The sequence below is a fragment of the Ailuropoda melanoleuca genome, chromosome 4 (assembly GCF_002007445.2).
Source record: "Ailuropoda melanoleuca isolate Jingjing chromosome 4, ASM200744v2, whole genome shotgun sequence".
Classification (NCBI taxonomy): Eukaryota; Metazoa; Chordata; class Mammalia; order Carnivora; family Ursidae; genus Ailuropoda; species Ailuropoda melanoleuca.
Genome location: NC_048221.1, coordinates 125932861 through 125951521, shown reverse-complemented (window position 1 = coordinate 125951521; position 18661 = coordinate 125932861). Strand labels below are relative to the sequence as shown.

The following is an 18661-nucleotide window of genomic DNA, read 5'->3' as shown; positions in this document are numbered from 1 at the left end:
ACTAATGGAGCATCGAACTTTACATCGGAATCCGGGGATGTACTGTATGGTGACTAACATAATAAAAAATCATTTAAAAAAAAATAGCCTTTTTGTGATTGAAAGAAGGAAATAAAGATTTAAATGTAAAAAATACTTCATAAAGAGCTCTTTTGAGCCAAAAACACCTGAATTTTAAAATGGCCAAAGAATATCAACAGACAATTTACAAAATAATACAACATGATCAATAAACATATTTAGAGTGATGGTTAATCTTACTAGTTATCAAAGAATTGTCTGAACTCGCGGTGTCCATTCCTTCACCACTTTTTTTTTTTTTTTTAATAATTTCTACACCCAGCCTGGGGTTTGAACTCACGACCCTGAGATCAAGAGTGGAACACTCCACCAACTAAACCAGCCAGGCACCTCCTTACCACTCTCTTCTTTTTCTTTTTTTTAAAGATTTTATTTATTTATTTGACAGAGAGAGAGAGAAAGAGAGCACAAGCAGGGGGAGCAGCAGTCAGAGGGAGAAGCAGACTCCCTGCTGAGCAGGGAGTCCAACGTGGGGCTCAATCCCAGGACCCTGGGATCATGACCTGAGCCAAAGGCAGACGCTTAACCAACTGAGCCACCCAGGCGCCCCACCACTCTCTTCTTAACCCACTCCAAATTGACCCTATTACCACCTTTTTGAAATAGCTTTCACCAAGCCACCAGTGCCATTTAGGTCACTGAACCCAAAGGACACTTTTCAACCCTGTTTTACTGAGTAGTATGTGTCGAAGACAGAACTTGAGAAGTTCCCTTTGGACTCTAAATCCATAGAGATGTATTCTCTACTGGGTGCTGGGTGGCACAGATGGTTCAGTGTCCAACTCTTGGTTTAGGCTCAGGTGGTGATCTCAGGGTCATGGGATCCAGCCCCATGTTGGGCTCTGTGCTCAACGGGGAATCTGCTTGCGATTCTCTCTCCCTCTACCCTTCCACTCATGCTCTAATAAATAAATGAATCTTAAAAAAAAAATGTATTCTCTACCAAACTGCCTGGTGATTTGCTTTTAACTTATCTGCAACTTAGTTCTCATACCTCTTTGCTAGCCTTGTCCTTGCCTGTAGAGTCTTTTACTAAGAAGAACAGTCTATTATTCTTCCACACATGATGTCAGATTAAGTGGGTCTGCGGTGGCTTGCTAAATGGAGGAATTAAGTCCCCTGTCGTTACTAATGAAGAAAACTTCCATCTCTAACCCACTGGTCTTATATAAGATATGTTATCCTCTAATGTCTACTTACGCACTTTTAAAAGAATTTTATTGATAAATAATGCATGATACTTTTTCCTGAGCAGAGAAAATTCCTAATGGGCCATTTATATCAAAGGCAATTTATATGATATATTTTAGGCCACCCAAGTCAGTCTAATGTCATTGATGATGTGTATGGCCAGGGATAGCACAGGGTAAGGATTTATAAATAAGAGAAAGACAAATATGATCATGTTACTGAGATTTTTAGAAAAATTAATTTTAGTATTTTCATCCTTAGTAATAAGAAGAAATTTGGCATATTTTTCTCAAAAACCAAACACAAACGACAAAAATCGGTTCCAAATCTGTACTTCACTGCTAGTTCAGGTTTTGATCACCTCTTCCTTTTTAGTAGGGTAGGTCAAGGAGAAATCGCTGGACGCCCGTCTCTTCCTTCCCACAGAGCCCAGATGCTCTATGTGATTGGGCAGAATCATCTTTTTTATTTTTTAAGATAAGATACTTGAGAGAAAGAAAGAGAGAGAGAGCACACAGGAGAGTGGGCAGAGGGGCAGAGGGAGAGAATCTTCAAGCAGATTCCCTGCTGAACACGGAGTACCATGTAGGGGCTTGATCCCATACCCATGAGATCATGACCTGAGCTGAAACCAAGAGGTGGATGCTCAACTGACTAAGCCACCCAGACGCCCCAGGGCAGAATCATCTTTTTAAAAAAATCACAGCTATGGTCATTTTGTTCTTCTGCTCAAATACTTTGTCTCTACAGTCTACATATATTAAAGAAGTTCTTTCACAACGTCTTAGCAAGGTATTTCAGGCCTTCTATTTTCTGAGATCGATATACCTTTCCAACCTTATCTCCCTGATCCTAAAGGGCCTGCTGAGGATAGGAAAAACTAGCACACATTCATATGACAATGTGCAGGATGGACCTGGGAAAGAAGAAGGCTGGTAAGTTTAATGAGGGGCCATGAAATAGTTTGAATGTTACAATGAGAGAGGGAGCCAAGTTTGTAGCTACTTCAGTAGAGAAAAAGAGCCTGATTCAAGAGAGGTTTCTAAGGCAGATGGAATAGATAATGTTATCAGGTAGGGTATAGTGGTGAGGAAGAAAGGAGAATTAAGGACAACACACAAATTTTTTGCTTGGGAAATTGTTGAACCATTGATCAGAGATAACACGAGGCACAGAGTGTGCTTCAAAGGTAGGAAGGGTGTGCAGTGTGTGATAAATTTTGTATTAGATCTGCTTCATCTAAGATGTCTATAGGGTAGCAATGTACCTTAGGCAGTCAGAGGTTAAAGATTTGGGAGTCACTGTCATAATGTAGGTAGTTAAAGCCAAAGCAGTGGACAGCCTGGCTGTGAAAGATCAGAGAGCCAAGAGGACAAAGGCTGAAATAGTCTTCAGGCATTCCCCAATTATTTTGTATTTTTAAAAATATTTAAATTCTGTCTGAAGCTAACTGTGTAATTTTTGGCCTCTCAACCCTCAGACTATAAGATTTCAGGGAGTTTTAGGGAAAGAAAAGCTCACTATTTTATTAGCTCAGGGGAGAGACAGTCAGAACCAGGACCTGGTGCTCAGCCTATGGCCATTTAATGCTGGTTTTTAATCTTCTTGAAAGACAACTCACCGTGAGTATCAAGGGGTCTGAACGAAGGGGACCACTTTCAGTTGGTTTAAACAAAGCTACAAAACCCCCAACTTGTTTTTCTATTTATTGTGTTTCCACTATAAAATAATTTCAAGTTCTTTATATATATATTTTTAATTAACACACAAGAAAGGTAAAAAGGTAAATTCACAAAAAAAAATTCAACCAAAGGAAAAAAAAATTATGACTACATCCCTCTGGGCTTTTTTATATGCAGTTTCGGTTAAATTTTTTTCAATCATACTGTAAAATTTCGTATCACGATTTTTTCACTTATTATATATTAGCGTTTTTCCATGCCATTTAACTTTTATAAATTATTTTTAGAAGCCACTTGATACTAAGTGAAGTCGCATAATTTTTCCTCGCTGTTGAGACACCTGGTTTTAAGGTTTTAAAGCTAACTTTATATTATTATAAATAACGCTGTGATAAAGGTCTCTATGGATAAAGCATGTTCTTTATTTCGGATGGCTTCCTTAGGATATATTCCCAAAAGTGTCACCAGTGAGTCACATGGAATATAGTCAAACGTTTAAACCCACCCCTCGCCCGTAGTCAGCGGCCAGTCCTTCGCACGCGTACCTCCTACTCCCATTCTCCCCACCCTCTCTGCACGCCTGGGTCTCCTCCCCACTCCCCAACGAGTGCCGGTCCCTCCACCCCCCGCCGGTCCCTCCACCCCCCTCCGGCCCACCCAGAGCCTCCCGACACCAGCTAAGCTGGGCAGCAGCAGAGACAAAATACCTTTGGTATCACTGCCCACAGAAAAAAACAATCCGGGTGCCGCGGAATCCCGAGCCCAGAGCGAATACCGGAAGCATAGGCTCCTAGGCTTCCGATAGGTGAGCGGTAGCGGGCCAGCTCCACAATGCCCACTGCCTATTGGTTTTTGCTTGTGTCACGTTAGGGGAGGGGCCTTTCCCTTGACCAATAAGCTCGGGATTTGCCGCACAGATCTCTGGGAATAGTAGTTTCTGTGAAACTCCATCTACAGTAAACCAGCTACACTTTCGCTCTCACTTTAGGGTAGAGCCTTCCCTCACTTCTCCTCGATTCTCTTAGTCTAAGAAAGAGTACAGGATCCCTAGGGTCAACACGGTTTCTTAACTTTTTTTGGGAGAAGGAAGGGGGTCAGGGAGTGAGAAGGTGTTGAGGACTTCTTTAAAATGTGATTAAAATCTCCCCACAAAAATGTTCTTATTCATACAAGATATTGTGCATTCAACTGAAGCCGCTCCATGGACCTGTCCGAGTTATAAACTCCTGTTCTACGCTTACCCCGAGTGCCTCCCCATGGCCACAGTCCAAGGACCTAGCGGGATACTAGACTTTAGATAGCTACACACCTGGGAGACCCTGGGCCACGCCGTAAAGCAGCCCATGGGGAATTTCAGATGCTGACCCTCATAGTACAGTTGACCATCATCTTTCTTGAACAAAACAGCCAGTCCTCCTTCAGCGAGACTGATAAGCTGAAATCTGACCTAACCACCTGGGAGAGTGGGGGCGTGGGGGAGGGGAGGAAATGGAGGAAGAACACTCTAGGGCCCACCCTGGCTGCCTCTGCTCAGGCTTTTCTCCCCGTGCCTATATTCCAGTACCACTGGTCAGAATCATGCTCTCAAGTCAATTTTTAGAACAATGCAGGGGAAAATGAGAGGAAAAGAGAGGGAAAAAAATTAAAGTTCCATTCATTCTTCAAGCAAATTTATCTCCTCCAAATATATCTTTCCAGATTCCTGAAACTGTTTTGGGTAGAGGTGAAGGGTCTGGCGTGGAAGAAGAGCTCAAGGTACAATTTACTCATTCATCTCACAGCTTGAATCACTCCACGCTGTAACTAACTCTGCGTCCCCACCCGTCACAAATTTCGTTCTTTAACGACAGCGATTCTGCCTTAATTTAATTGGTATCCGCAGGGCGCACTTCTTTGCCTTGAAAGGTGGGAAACTACCTGTGAGTGGGGCAGATCTACGCGGAATGGTGAATAGAGGTTTAGGGTGGTTGCGGTAGGGTAATGAATGGTTTCCTCCCTCCCTCCCATTCCCCTCCGCCTCCCTCTCCCTCCCCCCCACCACGCCCCGCGCATCCCCAGAATGCGCCTACATTCCGGGCAGTCGAGCTAGGGTAAGTACCTCTCAGGTGCTTCCATAACGTTCTCAACTCCAGTGAGCGCATCTATTTAAAGTGTTGGTTTAGTTGCCGGCTTTCCCCTAGTCTGTGGGACCGGGTTGACTCCCCAGAGCTTAGCACAGAGTAGATGCTAGATAAATCTGTGGAACGGATGGATAGATCGATGGATAAATGGATGGATGGATGGATGGATGGATGCGCGGGTGTCTCATGCCTCCCTCGCCATCCTCCCCAGTTAATGACCGTTAGCCTGGCCACGCTCCGGAGCAGCCGCGTCAGGGTCCCTTCCCCCGGGCCCCGCCCCAGTCGACCCCACCTTTCCGCGCCGCTCCGCCCCGCCGCCCCCTTCCCCGTGGCCCCTCCCCGCGCAGGTCCCGACTCCCGCCGCACCTCCTCCGGCTCTGCAGTGGCGGCGGGGAGGCGAGCCGGAGAGCCAGCGGGGCCAGGGCCGGAGCCGAGCCGGGGTCGGGGCAGCAGCGGGGACCCTCGGAGGCGGGGCCAGTGGGACTGCGATGGGCGTGGAGATCGAGACCATCTCCCCGGGAGACGGTACTGGGCGGCGGAGCCGGGGGAGGAGGAAGGGTCCCGGGGCGGAGCCGGGCGGGCGGGGGTCTGATTCTGAGGTAGCGCGGAGGGTGCTGAATCGGGGGCGGGCATAGGATGGGGGCGGCTGGAGGAGACCCCAGACGGGATTGTTGGGGGTCTAGCAGACGATCCTCCACCATCCCCTTCCGCGCCGGCTCACCTAGGGGATCGAAGGCGGCGGCCAGGAGCCGGGGGTCTGCGGCCCGCCACCGCCCCGGGGGCCTCGGGCCGCCGCTGCAGCGGCTGGAACCTTTCAGTTATCTGCTACTGCTGGTTTCCCAGCGCAGGGCTTTAGCTCTGCTTTCCCTGCCCTGCTAGGTGAGCTCTGGGGACAGCTGGAAGGGTTCCCTTCTGCTTGGGGCAATCCTTTCTAACGCGCCCCCCTTCGGGCCTCCGGTCGGGCGGCCCCTGTGGGCTGGGCGGTGAGACGTTGTGGGGACCGAGCCAGTCTGGGAAGGAAGAAGCGCTCCCTCCGCCGCCTCTGCATCTTGCTTTATCCTCCCCGCCCCACTCAGCCTCTCCAGCCATCCTGTACGCTCCCATGGCTTTCATTACCGTCTGCAAACCGATGGCCTCCAAACTTAAGCCTCTAGCCCAGATCTCCGACCCGAGTTCAAGGTGGTCCATTTATCCAGCTGCAGCTCGACCTCTACCTGGATGTCCCACGGATACCTAAGTCAGCAAGTCCAAAACAACTCATGCTCCTTGTCCTCCCTACTCCCAAGCACTCCTCTGTTATTCCCTTTTCCCTGCCCCCAGAACTGGCACCACTCACTTTCCCAAGCCAGGCATTTCTTGTATAATTGGGTCTGGATGTGCAAGGAATAGCCATTTTTAAATTTTTTAAATGAAACTTAATCCAGTCCAGAGCCCCCATTTCTGCAGAATTTGACAGACAAACTTCATGTGAGACATAACCGACAACCCCACCCCTTCTAGGAAATTGGAGGACCTCTTGGTTCTTGTTAAAGGCAATGGTCCTTAGAGGGCCCAACCCCTACCCTTATCACCCCGCAGGTACAGGCTTCTTTGCTCACCCTGGGAACCATGAGGTTGGGTCCCAGGAAGCATCTCCCTGAGACTTTGTCACACACCAGGGCACTGCCACTGAGTTCTGCCAAGGGGCTGGAGGCTTCTTCTCCCTTCCCTAGCTCAAAGTAGCCCTTAGAGCTTTCTCTGCTTATCCTCCCTCGCTGGCCAAGGACAAAGGGCATTTTCTCTTGAGGGAGATTAGATTTTTAGAGGAAGCCTGCAAGAGCTTTGGCCTGCTTTTAACAGTCTAACCCTTGAATCCAGAAAGCACCAAAACCAAGCTACTGTACTGTTAACACTAGAGACACCGGGTCTTGGTCAAGCCTCACAGCAAGTCTGACAGGACTTGGTCCTTCTGCTGAAAATCTCTAGGCTCCATCCCTTTAGCCCCTGCTCTGGTTCCATCCACCACCATCTCTCACCTGGATTTCTGCACATCCTCTAAACTGGTCTCCCCACCTCCAGTCTCAGCTTTTTGCCTTCCATTGTGTCTCCCTAACTCACGGCCTATTTTCCTCACCATAGCCTGAGGACCCTTTAAAATGCATGTTTGAGGGTCCCATCCCATTCTGCTCCCTCCCACCTGGCCCCCTGCCTTGTATTTTAATGAATCTTCCCTTTCCTTCTCCCACACGGATAGTAAGCTAGCCTAAGCTAGCCTAATCTTACGTTCCACAGTAGAGCCTCTTTTCTTACTACAGCCCCTACTCCCACTACCACCTTTTTCTCTAGCTTCGGCAAGCTGCCTGCAAAGTGGTTAAACACACCAGTCATTCTACAAATATTTATTGAACATGTACAATGTGATTTATTGAGCATGTACAATGTGCTAGGTCCTGGGGTTACAACAGTGAGCCAGACAGGGATCCCACTAGTTCTTGATTCTGGGCCTTTGAATGTGTTGTTCGCTCTTCCTAGATTACCTCCCTTTACTTCTTCTAGCAAACTATTAATCTTTTAAGACCCAGTTTAACCCTTATCTCCTCTCTGATGCCTTCCCTGACTCCCCATAGAGTCCTCAACATATTGGCTCAGTTGTTAGCCTCCCAAAGCTTTGCTATCCAGGCCTGCGGCTTTAAATTCCACCCAGATTTACACCTCCAGTGCACACTCTCCATCTGCCTACTTGCAATATAAACTCAGATGTCTAATAGGCATTTCAAGATTGCCAACTGCTCAAATCTGCTCCTCCCTAGTCTTCCCCACCTGGAATTAGTTCCACTGTCCATCCAGTTGCCCAAACTGAAAACCCAAGCATTGTACTCGATTTCTCCTTCTTCCTCATCCTGGACCCCATCTCCACTCCACTAATGTACCCTGTCAGCCCTGTCTCCCAAATACATCTCTTTTGCTCTCTTCTCTGCTGCGACCACATTGATTCAAGCCATAATTGATTTCCTGTCTGGATTATTGCAACAGGCGCCTAACCGTCCATTCTACACACAGCAGCCAGAGTGATCTTATAAAATCTTAATTCAGATTATGTCATTCTCTTGCTTAAAACCCTCCAGTGGCTTCCTATTGCACTTGGAGTTAAATCCAGCCCCGCAATGCCGGGCATGATCCGGCTCTTTCTCACTTGTCTCCCTCTCCCTCTTTTCTTTCCAGTCACCGGTCTTCTTTCTCTTCTGCAAATGCTCCAATCTTTTCCTGCCTCAAGGTTTATGCACTTGCAGCTCCCTCTTCCTGCAGTGCTTTTCCCAGCATTTTGCTCATTCTTCAAGATTCAGCCCAAATGTCACCTTTTTTGAGAGGCCATCCTGGACCACCCTTTCTAAAATGGTCTGATCATTGTGTCTCTTTAACTTGTCATTGTGTTTCTTTCCTTTAGAGAATTATCATAATTTATAATTGTCTTGTTTATCTGAGTACTGTTTGTTTCCCTCCATTAGAATGTAAACTCCAAGGATTAGTGATCTTGTCTGTATGGTTTACTGCCAGGTCCCTGAAATCAGGCCCATTCTTCGCATATAGTAGGTATTCTGTAAATATTTGTGAATCATTGTGCTTATTAATCCTTGCTTGCAGTCATCATCCTGCAGGATAATCTATTATTTATTTATGTGTCTGTTTCCCTAACTTCACCATGAGTTCATAGATTGCTCTGTGTTTCTGAAATCTGGTCCAGGCACATAGTAGGCTGTCAGTAAATGTTTGTAGAATGGATGAAGGAAAGTAAAAGGAGAGTCAAGGAAAGGAAAATAACAAGGAGAGAGTGGAGTTGAGGAACCCAAGGGAATAAAGTTCAAATCAAATAAAGAGAGGTGAAGAGACTAATCTGGCTCACAGGAGGCACGGAGCCGGAGCTAGAGCCATGGGCATCTCCATGGTATGGAGGGGAATGTGGGCCAGACCTCTGGGTCAAGTCACACCTGAACGTCCCAGGTGACTTTCTCCAATACCTTATTCATTCATCTGCCGTCATGTCTCCTTGCAGGAAGGACATTCCCCAAGAAGGGACAGACGTGTGTGGTGCACTACACAGGTAGGCTTTGCTTCCTCAGCCTTCACCCAGACCTGCCCCTCCCGAGGGAGGTCTCTCCTCTGATACTCCTCTCCAGAGGTATCTGCTCCCTGGATCAGGCCCAAAGCCTCAGATAGACAAGTCTCCCCTGACCAGCTATCCCCCCACTTCTCGAGCCAGCCTTGTGCATATGGGAAAGGGGGCTTGCAAGGTTACCCCTTCCCCACTTGTACCAGCAGGAGCCCTCTGTGGAGCCTGGCCCTCCTGGTTCTGTCTGATATTTGGAATCCCTTCTTAAAGCTCTGAGAGCCCTGCTCTTCCCTGCAGACTCCTTTTTCCTCTCACAATATTATTAGAGAAGAGGAGGTTGACCTCCTCAGCATTTCCTTTCTTTTTTAAGAAATAGACTATTTGACTTGCCTACTGTTGTTGAGTACCTGCTGTGTGCAAGATGCTGTCCTGGGCACTGGGGACACACGGATGAAAAGGGAGGATTCCTTCCTTCTTTGGGGCTCTGGGGAGTGGGAGAGACCAGTGATTCAGGGGCTCTGATGCAGTGTAGGTGGGGGGGGTGACAGATGGAGCCCCCCACATCTCTGCTGATCCCTCTTGGATGCTCTGTACTGGAAGGTCAGGTGGGCTGAAGAACATTCTAGATGGATTCCTGAGACGGCTGGCAGAAAGATCACGAGCAGGTATTTGTTCCCAGAGGGGCGAGTGCTCTGCCTTGTGACCTGCTTCCCAATGTGGCAAACTTGGTGACAGCCACTTAGCAGACAGCAAGGCCAGTTTAATTCCTAGGACGTATTCAGATGGGGCCATTTTTAGCAGTTCTCTGGGCCAGTGTGAAGTGCCAGGTTAAATCTAGGCAGACAGTGTGGGTATTTCTCAACAGCTGTGTTGCCAGTCGCTGACGTCAGTGGGCTAGAGCTGTGTTTTATCTCCCGCTGATGTGGCCTAATTACCATGAGTCCTCTGGGGCCTCTGACCTGTGTAATTGATTTATCTGTTCTACATGTTGTAGACAGACCAGTACTTATCAAGTTACTAAAACCACAACATCCTTTTGCAAAGACTTTTTATAGTAGATACAGAGAGCAGGCAATGTGCATTAAACACTAACATTAGCCATGAGTGCCTCTGGTTTGGGGAGGGACTGTCTCATCAAACCCAGCAAGAGACTGTATGGGACTTTTTGGTAAACTTTTAAATTAAATATAAACACAGTAGAGAACATAAATCTAAAATGTACAGCTCAATGAAATTTTTCGAAGTGATTACACTTATATATGACCACCATCCAGACCAACACATACATTTCCAGAACCCCCAGGCCCAGGCATCTCCCTCATGCCTCCTCCTAGTCATTACACCTCCCGGAAGTAACCAGCGTTCACACCTTTGTCCCCATCGGTTGGCTTGGCCTGTTATTGAAGATCATATAAATGTGATCATAGAGTATGTTCTGTTTTGTGTTTGGCTTATTTTACTCAATATTATGTCTGTGAAAGTGGTTCTTTTTTTTTTTAAGATTTATTTATTTATTTGAGGGAAAGAGAGAGTACACACACGAGTGGGGGGAGGGGCCAAGGGAGAGGGAGAGAGAGAATCTCAAGTAGACTCTGCCCTGAGTGTGGAGCCCGACTTGGGGCTCAATCCCATGACCCTGAGATCATGACCCGAACTGAAATCAAGAGTCAGATGCTTAACCGATTGAGTCACCCAGGCGCCCCTGATTTGTTATTTTTTATTCCCGTACAGTTCATTGTGTGATGAATATACTACAATTTATCTTTTCAACAATTGATGAACATTTCGGTTGTTGATAGTTTCTGGCTATTATGAGTAGTATTGCTTCGAACAGTCTCGTAGGTGTCTTGTGGTGCACATATGTACGCATTTCGGTTGGTATACGCCCAGAAGCGGAGTTAGGTGGGCATGGGTTATACCAATGCTCAGCTTTAGCAGACACTGCCAAACAGCTTCCCAAAGTAGTCATGCTGATTTCCACTGCCACCAGCCATGTGTGAGAGTTCCAGTTTCTCCTGCGTCCTCGTCAACTTGGCATCCTCGTGTTTTTGTTTTGTTTTTGGTCCACTCAGGTGGATGTCCAGTGGTATCTTGCAGTTTTGATTGGCATTGCCCTGATGACTAATGAAGTTGAGTTCCTTTTCATGCACTTACTGGCCATTTGGATATCCTCTTTAGTCTGCTCAAGTTTTGTCCAATTATAAAAATTAGGTTGGCTGTCTTTAAAGGATTTTTTTTGTTTTTGAAAGAGAGAGAGAGAGAGCATGGGGTGGGGGGGCAGAGGGAGAGGGGGGAGAGAATCTTAAGCAGACTTCATGCCCAGCACAGAGCCCAACCCAGGGCTCAATCTCACAACCCTGAGATCATGACCTGAGCTGAAATCAGGAGTCATATGCTTACGCACCACCCAGGCACCCCAGGAATTCTTTATATATTCTAGGTATGAGTCTTTTGTTAGTTATACTGATTCCAGTCACCTCCCATGCCAGAGCTTGTCTTTTTACTCTCTTAATGGCATTTTTTGAATAGAAGTTCTTAATTTAATTTAATTTTTTTAAAAACAAAAAAAGAGCACACCCAAAGAGAGAGCTCAAGCAGGTGGAGTGACAGGCAGAGGGAGAAGCAGACTCCCCACTTAGCAGGAAGCTGATGCGGGGCTCAATTCCAGGACCCTGGGATCATGACCTGATCAAAGGCAGATGTTTAACCTATGAAGCCAACCAGGCACTCCTAGAAGTTCTTAATTTTAACGAAGTGCTACACATCGATCTTTTCCTTTATAGTTAGTACTTTTGTGTTCAGTTCAGAAATCTTTGTCCCTAGGTCATGAAGATGTCCTTCTGTTTGTTATCTTGAAGAAGCTTTATTATTTTATGTTTCATATTTAAGTATGTGATTCATCTGGAATCGATTTTATGTGTGCAAAAAGTAAGGGTCAAGTTTCATTTTTTTCTCCATATGGATATGCAGTTGATCCAGCAACATTAATAAAAAAAAATCATCCTTTATCTGTTGCATTGCCGTGGCACCTTTGTTGAATCAGCTAACCACGTATATGTGGGTCTTTTTCTGGGCTGCATGGTTTTGGCTGAACTTGTAGCAGTAGATAACTGTATGTGTCCTGAAGTATATTAAGTCATATGAAACCTGAAGAAATTGGGGAATGAGAAAGCCAGTCTTCAAAGGGAGTGTGTGTGTGCATACGCATATGTGTTTTTGTCCAAGTGTGTGTCTGTGTGAATGTATGTAGATTTGTGGATCTAAATATTTTCTTAGCATCTGTTTGACCATGAGGGTCTTTCTTCTGAATGTGTGTGCATCAGTGCCCATGCGCCCACATGAGTATCTCTGTGTATCTGAATATCTTAACCTGTGTGCATGCATGAGTTTGTATTTGATCTCCTTAGTATCCATCTGTGTAGCCACAGGGTTTTCTCCTTTGCCTGATTTTGTACACAGGGCAAGAGTCCAATTTATTCTACCCAGAAGGTAGGAAAATGAGACTGTCTTTCGTATATAAGTGGTAGGAATTCGGAAGTGGAGTCATAGATGCTCAGACACTGAGCTTGTCCAGACCTCCCACATTAAACATGGCAAATCTGAGGCCATGAGAAAGGAAGTGATTTGCCTAACTTTACACAATGAGTTAGTGCCAGCATGAAGTCAGAATCCAGTCTCCGAACTCATAGGCCAGATCTTTCTCTGGTCTCAAATTGCCTTTTGTTGTGGTCTGCGGGCTGCAGGAAGAAATCGTGGGAGAGCATCGTTTACAGTAGGTCTGATCTTTGAGCCAATCACCAAACGAACTAAAAACAGAAAAACAGCTCTTGAGCCTTAGGCAGCAGGAATGAGAAGTGTTTGTATGTCAGGGATGACAAGGCAGCCACACCTGGAGGCTCAGGGATGCTCCAAACTGCTGGAGACAGCATCGGGGTGTTTCGGGTTCAAACAGGCCATTTTTATGGGGTCTGGAGGCCACCCTTGACTGGGTCACTTTGCTGTGTTCATTGCAGGAGGGGGATGATGATATGGCCTTTGGGTTTTGTGTGCTGGGGGAACCTTGTGAAAAGCAGGTGAGGATGCAACCTGAGGCAGAAACATCTTCGGGCTGAGGAAGTGGCTCAGAAAAGGTTGTAAAGCACAGAGGTATTTGAGAAAGGTGTGCCCTGAATAGGACATGGGAGGAAGGAAAGGAAGGGGAGAGCAGAGAGGGGTTATCAGGCAGGCTATATATATATATATATATATGGATCTTGAAGGGCCTGTGTGCAGTATAGGCATTTAGATTCTGCCTCGGGGAGCTATTGACATGTTTTAAGCAAGGGAGTAACATGATCAGATACATGTTTATAAAAGACAGTCATTCTGGGTGGAATGGAGGAGTGAGAGTGGAGTGGAAAGACCAGTTAGAGGGTGTTCCGCACACAGGTGAGACATGATGGGGACGTGGTGCAGTCATGGGGTGGTGACAGTAGAAATGGAGAAAGCAAGTAGATTGCAGAGATGTGTAGGACTTAGTGATAGGCTGCACGTGGGGTAAGGCAGAGCAAAGTATCTGGGTTTCTTGCTTGGGCAACAGGACAGGTGGGGAGATTGGAAGAGGTGCAGGTTTGTGCCAAATAGGAATTCCATTTTAGACATGCGGCCCTAGAACTGGGAGTTAACTCATGACCACCACTCTTCTCCATCCTATTCTTGCTTTCACAGGAATGCTCCAAAATGGGAAGAAATTCGATTCATCCAGAGACAGAAACAAACCTTTCAAGTTCAGAATTGGCAAACAGGAAGTCATCAAGGGTTTTGAAGAGGGTGCGGCCCAGGTAGGATGGGAATCCTCAGTAGGGGGAATTCAGGGAGTTGGAGTCTGGGCTCAGTACGCTGCCCTTGCCCTATCACAGACAGCCACAGCTTTGACTCTGCTGCCAGGGCATGGGGACACCATCCAGATTCCGTCCTTGGCTTTGTGCCCCCACCCCTTCCCTCTCATTGCCAGCATGACTCCTTTAAGTCACTGGGGGCTCTCATTCCAAGCACAACCCTCCAGGCTTGCTCAGAACTAGCTTCGGAGGCCTGCGAGCTACCAGCTGTCTGGGACAGAGGGAGCAGGAGAGTTGAGGGGTGGGGAGGCCAAGGGTTTTTTGTTTTTGTTTTTGTTTTTTAACTTAAAAATTTCAGACTTGCAAAAATATCACAGAAATAGTTCCCATATATTCTTTGCCCGGCTTCCCCAAATGTTAACATTTTACGTAACCATAGTACAATGATCAAATTACATGAGTTTGTGATCAATTACACATTTACATTGATACAGTACCATTAACCGAGCCATTCAAATTTTTGAGTTGGTTATTCAAAATTTAAAAATCGATTTTTTCAAATTTCACCTATTCCACCAGTGCCAGGTGTCCTTGATGACTGCTGTGATGAGCCCTGGTTCATGCTCTTCTCCCTTGGTCTCTGAAGCCATATGATGCTGTTAGAGTAGCTCTCTCAGCCCTCTGCACCTTGCGGTGGCCTCTGATTGCTTCACGTCTTTAATGGACTGCTCCTTTATCTCCTTGAGTATGTACTTGGATGTGTGCTCTTTACACGCCCTCTTTAGGTTCTTTTGGAAGAGGGTGAGGAACAATAATGAACCAATCGAAGTGTTGGGGCCATGCACTAGTTGAATAACCAGCAGTGGTTGTTGGATGAATGAATTTGGGACTACTTGGTGGAAGTTACTGCCCCGCAGTGAAGTCTCTGCTAGTCTGAGGCAGAATCTCAATTCAGCATCACTTCAGTGTGCCCCATAGAAAATTCATCTCAGATCTTTGGAGTTACTTTGAGGATGGTATGGGAAAATGCCATAGTTATCTTACTTTTTTCTTTTAAATCAAGCTGGGTCCTCTTTCTCCTCTCCCCATCTGCCCCCATCCCTGCTAGATGAGCTTGGGGCAGAGGGCGAAGCTGACCTGCACCCCCGATGTGGCGTATGGAGCCACGGGCCACCCTGGTGTCATCCCTCCCAATGCCACCCTCATCTTTGACGTGGAGCTGCTCAACTTAGAGTGAAGGCAGGAAGGAACTCGAGGTGGCTGGAGATGGCTGCTGCTCACCCTCCTAGCCTGCTCTGCCACTGGGACGGCTCCTCCTGCTTGGGGCTCTTGATCAGTGCGCTAACCTCACTGCCCCACAGCATTACCCATGCTCTGCCCAAGTTGCTCTGTATGTGTTCATCATCGTACACGCGCATCTTTGCTTGAGGAAACTTCGGTTGCAGATCAAAACATTTCAGGTTGTGCATTTTGCGTGAAGCATGTCGTAGCCATTTCTGATCACAGAATACAGATTTCTCGTTCGCACAATCTACACTGCCTTACTTAAGCCAGACACACAAGGTGCTCAGACATGAAATGTACATGGTATACACAGAGGGACTTGAGCCAGTTACCTTTGCTGTCACTTTCTCTCTTAGCAATTCTGTTGGCTGCTGACTTACACAATGTCCTCCTTGGAAATGATATGTAAAATAAAGGCTCTGTGCTTGACAAATTCCTGTACATCCTTATTGTAGGAAGTAAGTGCTTTAAGGACTGCATAACCAGTTGCCCTTGGGAAAGAGTGGGAAGGAGCCTTCCAAGTAGCCAGGAATGATAATAAACATAATAGCTATGATGTGAGTTTTGTACATGCTGGGCCTTGTTCTATATATTTTTAAATAAAATTGCCACCAACCCTCTAAGCAGCCCTACAAGGTAGGTATTAACTTGCCACTTGCCTCACAGGCTCAGAATTCTTCTCCGAATAACCGAAGGAATGTATTGTGTTCAAACCTCATAGCCTAGCAATCCAACATAGGATTTGAGCACTTGTCTGACCTTGCAATCTCCCTGTGTTTGGACTTAGAGGGACGAGTTCTCCTCACCCAGCAGGAAAAGAACACTACGCCTGAATGAATGAAGGTGTGTTAGGTCTTCGAGCCCTACACTCACTCACGCTGGGAAGTTACTTTTGAAAAGGAATGTGTGGTTTTGAGCTTGTTTTTGCATTTACTGCTTAGTTTCATCTAGTTTTGCTCTTACATTGGGGTATTATTTCTGAGAATGTATGATTCTGAACTTGTTTCCATATATACTGCTTATTTTCATCTATACTTACTGTAACTTATGGGAATTCCCAGTTAGGGTTTATCATCAGCCCACTTACTGGTGTGGGCTGTGTGTTTGCCAAAAGAGCCTGGGGCAATGTGGCTAAGAGATTTTTCTTTTGACATAGGTGAGAAAAGTTCTTTGCCATAGTCAGGGCTATTCTGTCAGTGAGGACTTGGATTAAGATTGAGGAGAGGCTGGTAGGTTAGCACTTAGTTTCCTGCATAGATTCACTGATACATGTCACATAATGTCATACGAATGATAATGGGTCCACGTCATCTTGGCTGCTTCATCTACCCCTTTAGTCTCCAGGAAGCCCTGGCTGTATTCCTCCGCTGAGGATCAAGGAGTTAAGAGGCAGTGCTTTAAGATGGAGGAAAAGAAATGAGAAAGGGGGCGCTTTGCTTTTAATCACCCAACCCCCGGTCTCACTTCTGTTGTGGAAGCAGACCAGCCAGAGGGTGCTGCACTCATTGCTTTCTGGGGTCTTTCCTTCAGAATGTCTTAGTTCCCAGGTTTTTTCAATGACACGAATGTCTCTGATAATTTCTCAGAACTTTGCCTGTTATGAGAGACATACTCCTGTTTTCTGCTGTGACACTAGCAGGATAAAATAAAAAATGGCATCAAGGACCATTTCAGGTGTCCACTGTGGAGCTGAAAAAAAATCTCAGTGTAGAGTATTCATAAGTTAAGGGGTCATGGGAGACACCCACCAAGAGAACCAAAACAAACAAATGCAAATAACTACTGGCTAGCACCTGGAAAGGATATGCTAGGCTTTGCAGGCCCTGCTTTACTGGAGCTCTTAAAAGATGATGCAGAAAATTATGAGACAGTATGCCAACAAGTTTGGACATTGTCCTGGGAGAGCCCCTGAGAGTTGTTAAGCAGGAGAGTGGTAATGAGATCTATGTCGTATCAGTCATTTTCAAATTTCCAGTCTACTCATACAAAATCTTTCTTAGAAACTCAGAATTTAACCTAGGTGAACGTAAAGCAGCTCTGGCACACATCGATACACTTACATGTGCATGAGCACGATCGTCCCTTGTACTCTTAAAAGCAGTTTGAAGGGGCGCCTGGGTGGCTCAGTTGTTGGGCATCTGCCTTCGGCTCAGGTCAGGATCCCAGGACCCTGCAATTGAGCCCTGTGTCAGGCTCCCTGCTCAGTGGGGAGCCTGCTTTTCCCTCTCCCACTCCCCCTGCTTGTCTTCCCTCTCTCGCTGTTTCTCTCTCTGTCAAATAAATAAACAAAAATCTTAAAAAAAAAAAAAAAAGCAGTCTGAAAAAGAGCCTTAGATGCCTGGTGCAGAAAAAGACCGATTAAAAGTATAGCCTCAGCATCTTAGCACACACAGACCTGGCACAGAGTAGGTGCTCAAGATTTATCAACAGAATTCAAGTTCTTTTAACTCGGACAGGCCACAAAATTGCCAAACAATTGGAATTTTTAAAGATTTTATTTTTTAAGTAATTTCTACACCCAACATGGGACTCAAACTTATGACTATGCAATCAAGAGTCACATACTGTACTGACTGAGCCAGCCAGGTACCCCACAATCGGACATTTTAATTTTTAAAATTCTTTTAAAGATTTATTTATTAGAGAGAGAGTACAGGGGGGAGGGGCAGAGGGAGAGGGAGAGAAACTTAAGCAGACTCCACACTGAGCACAGAGCCCAACATGGAGCTCAATCTCACAACGCTGAGGTCATGACCTGAGTTGAAACCAAGAGCTGACTCAGCCAACTGTGCCACCCAGGTGCCCTGGACAATTGGAATTTTTAACTCTTAGCCTTAGGTCATGAAACTCAGCTAACAGATATACTAATCCAAATGACGGGACTGGCCATAATTGTCAATAGAAGCAATTTCCCCTTGTTATTAACTTAAAAAAACTCCACTAGAGCAAGCCAGTCTGCCACTTAGACAAAGCACACTCGAAGTCTGTTTTCCCCTTACAAAAAAAAGTCTTTTAGAAAATTATTTTTACATTGGTAAATACCTAAAGGCACACCATGCATTACACAAATTAGTAAGGAATCCATAAAAGCATTCAGAAGAAAATTAAAGCTATGGCTCCTTTGTTATCTCCCTGCCCTTCTTAGAAATGGTTCTTTCTAGTCTTTTACAGTGCTTTCAAAAAGTAGTGACATAATTAATAGGAATAATTTCTTCATTTTCAATAGTAGGCTGAGAAGACAGTACCAGAAGTATAAAAGAGCATATTATCTTAAAGTAAGCATAGATATCAAAGCTAAATGCATTTAAAAGTAGAATAGATGCTTTTTGTCCATTTAAATGATTCAGTGCTTGTAGTCTTCAAATTGATTTTGGGTTATAGTTATATACAAAACAATTG

General features: G+C 45.8%; 2 protein-coding genes across 6 annotated transcripts in view; one reads left to right on the top strand and one right to left on the bottom strand.

The window, feature by feature from the left end:
- WDCP (WD repeat and coiled coil containing) overlaps window positions 1-3742 on the bottom strand; it is a 22943-nt gene extending 19201 nt beyond the window's left edge. Inside the window, exon 1 of one of the 3 annotated variants that reach the window (XM_011235371.3) lies at window positions 3662-3742. The gene's annotated coding sequence lies outside the window, so the exon portion shown is untranslated. The remainder of the gene's footprint in view (window positions 1-3661) is intronic. The other 2 variants (XM_011235378.3, XM_034659835.1) reach the window with 2 other exon arrangements.
- Window positions 3743-5410: 1668 nt separating this feature from the next.
- Window positions 5411-17459, top strand: FKBP1B (FKBP prolyl isomerase 1B). Of its 3 annotated transcripts, none has more exons than XM_034659834.1 (4): window positions 5411-5599; window positions 9105-9152; window positions 13869-13981; window positions 15042-17459. In XM_034659834.1, the coding sequence occupies exons 1-4, from the start codon at window positions 5563-5565 to the stop codon at window positions 15084-15086; spliced, it is 243 nt and encodes an 80-aa protein (XP_034515725.1). In that variant the 5' UTR covers window positions 5411-5562; the 3' UTR covers window positions 15087-17459. The 3 variants fall into 3 exon arrangements, with proteins under 3 accessions (XP_034515725.1, XP_034515723.1, XP_034515724.1); XM_034659832.1 differs by having other exon boundaries at window positions 15087-17454; XM_034659833.1 differs by lacking the exon at window positions 15042-17459 and adding an exon at window positions 14558-15035.
- Window positions 17460-18661: the final 1202 nt, after the last annotated feature.

What these genes read in the sequence shown, in the direction of transcription:
- FKBP1B (XM_034659832.1), top strand. Translation starts at nt 5,563, where the DNA reads ATGGGCGTGGAGATCGAGACCATCTCCCCGGGAGACG. An exon ending in GTGTGTGGTGCACTACACAG is followed by an intron (nt 9,153 to 13,868) that starts GTAGGCTTTGCT and finishes TTGCTTTCACAG; the next exon opens with GAATGCTCCAAAATGGGAAG. An exon ending in TTGAAGAGGGTGCGGCCCAG is followed by an intron (nt 13,982 to 15,086) that starts GTAGGATGGGAA and finishes CATCCCTGCTAG; the next exon opens with ATGAGCTTGGGGCAGAGGGC.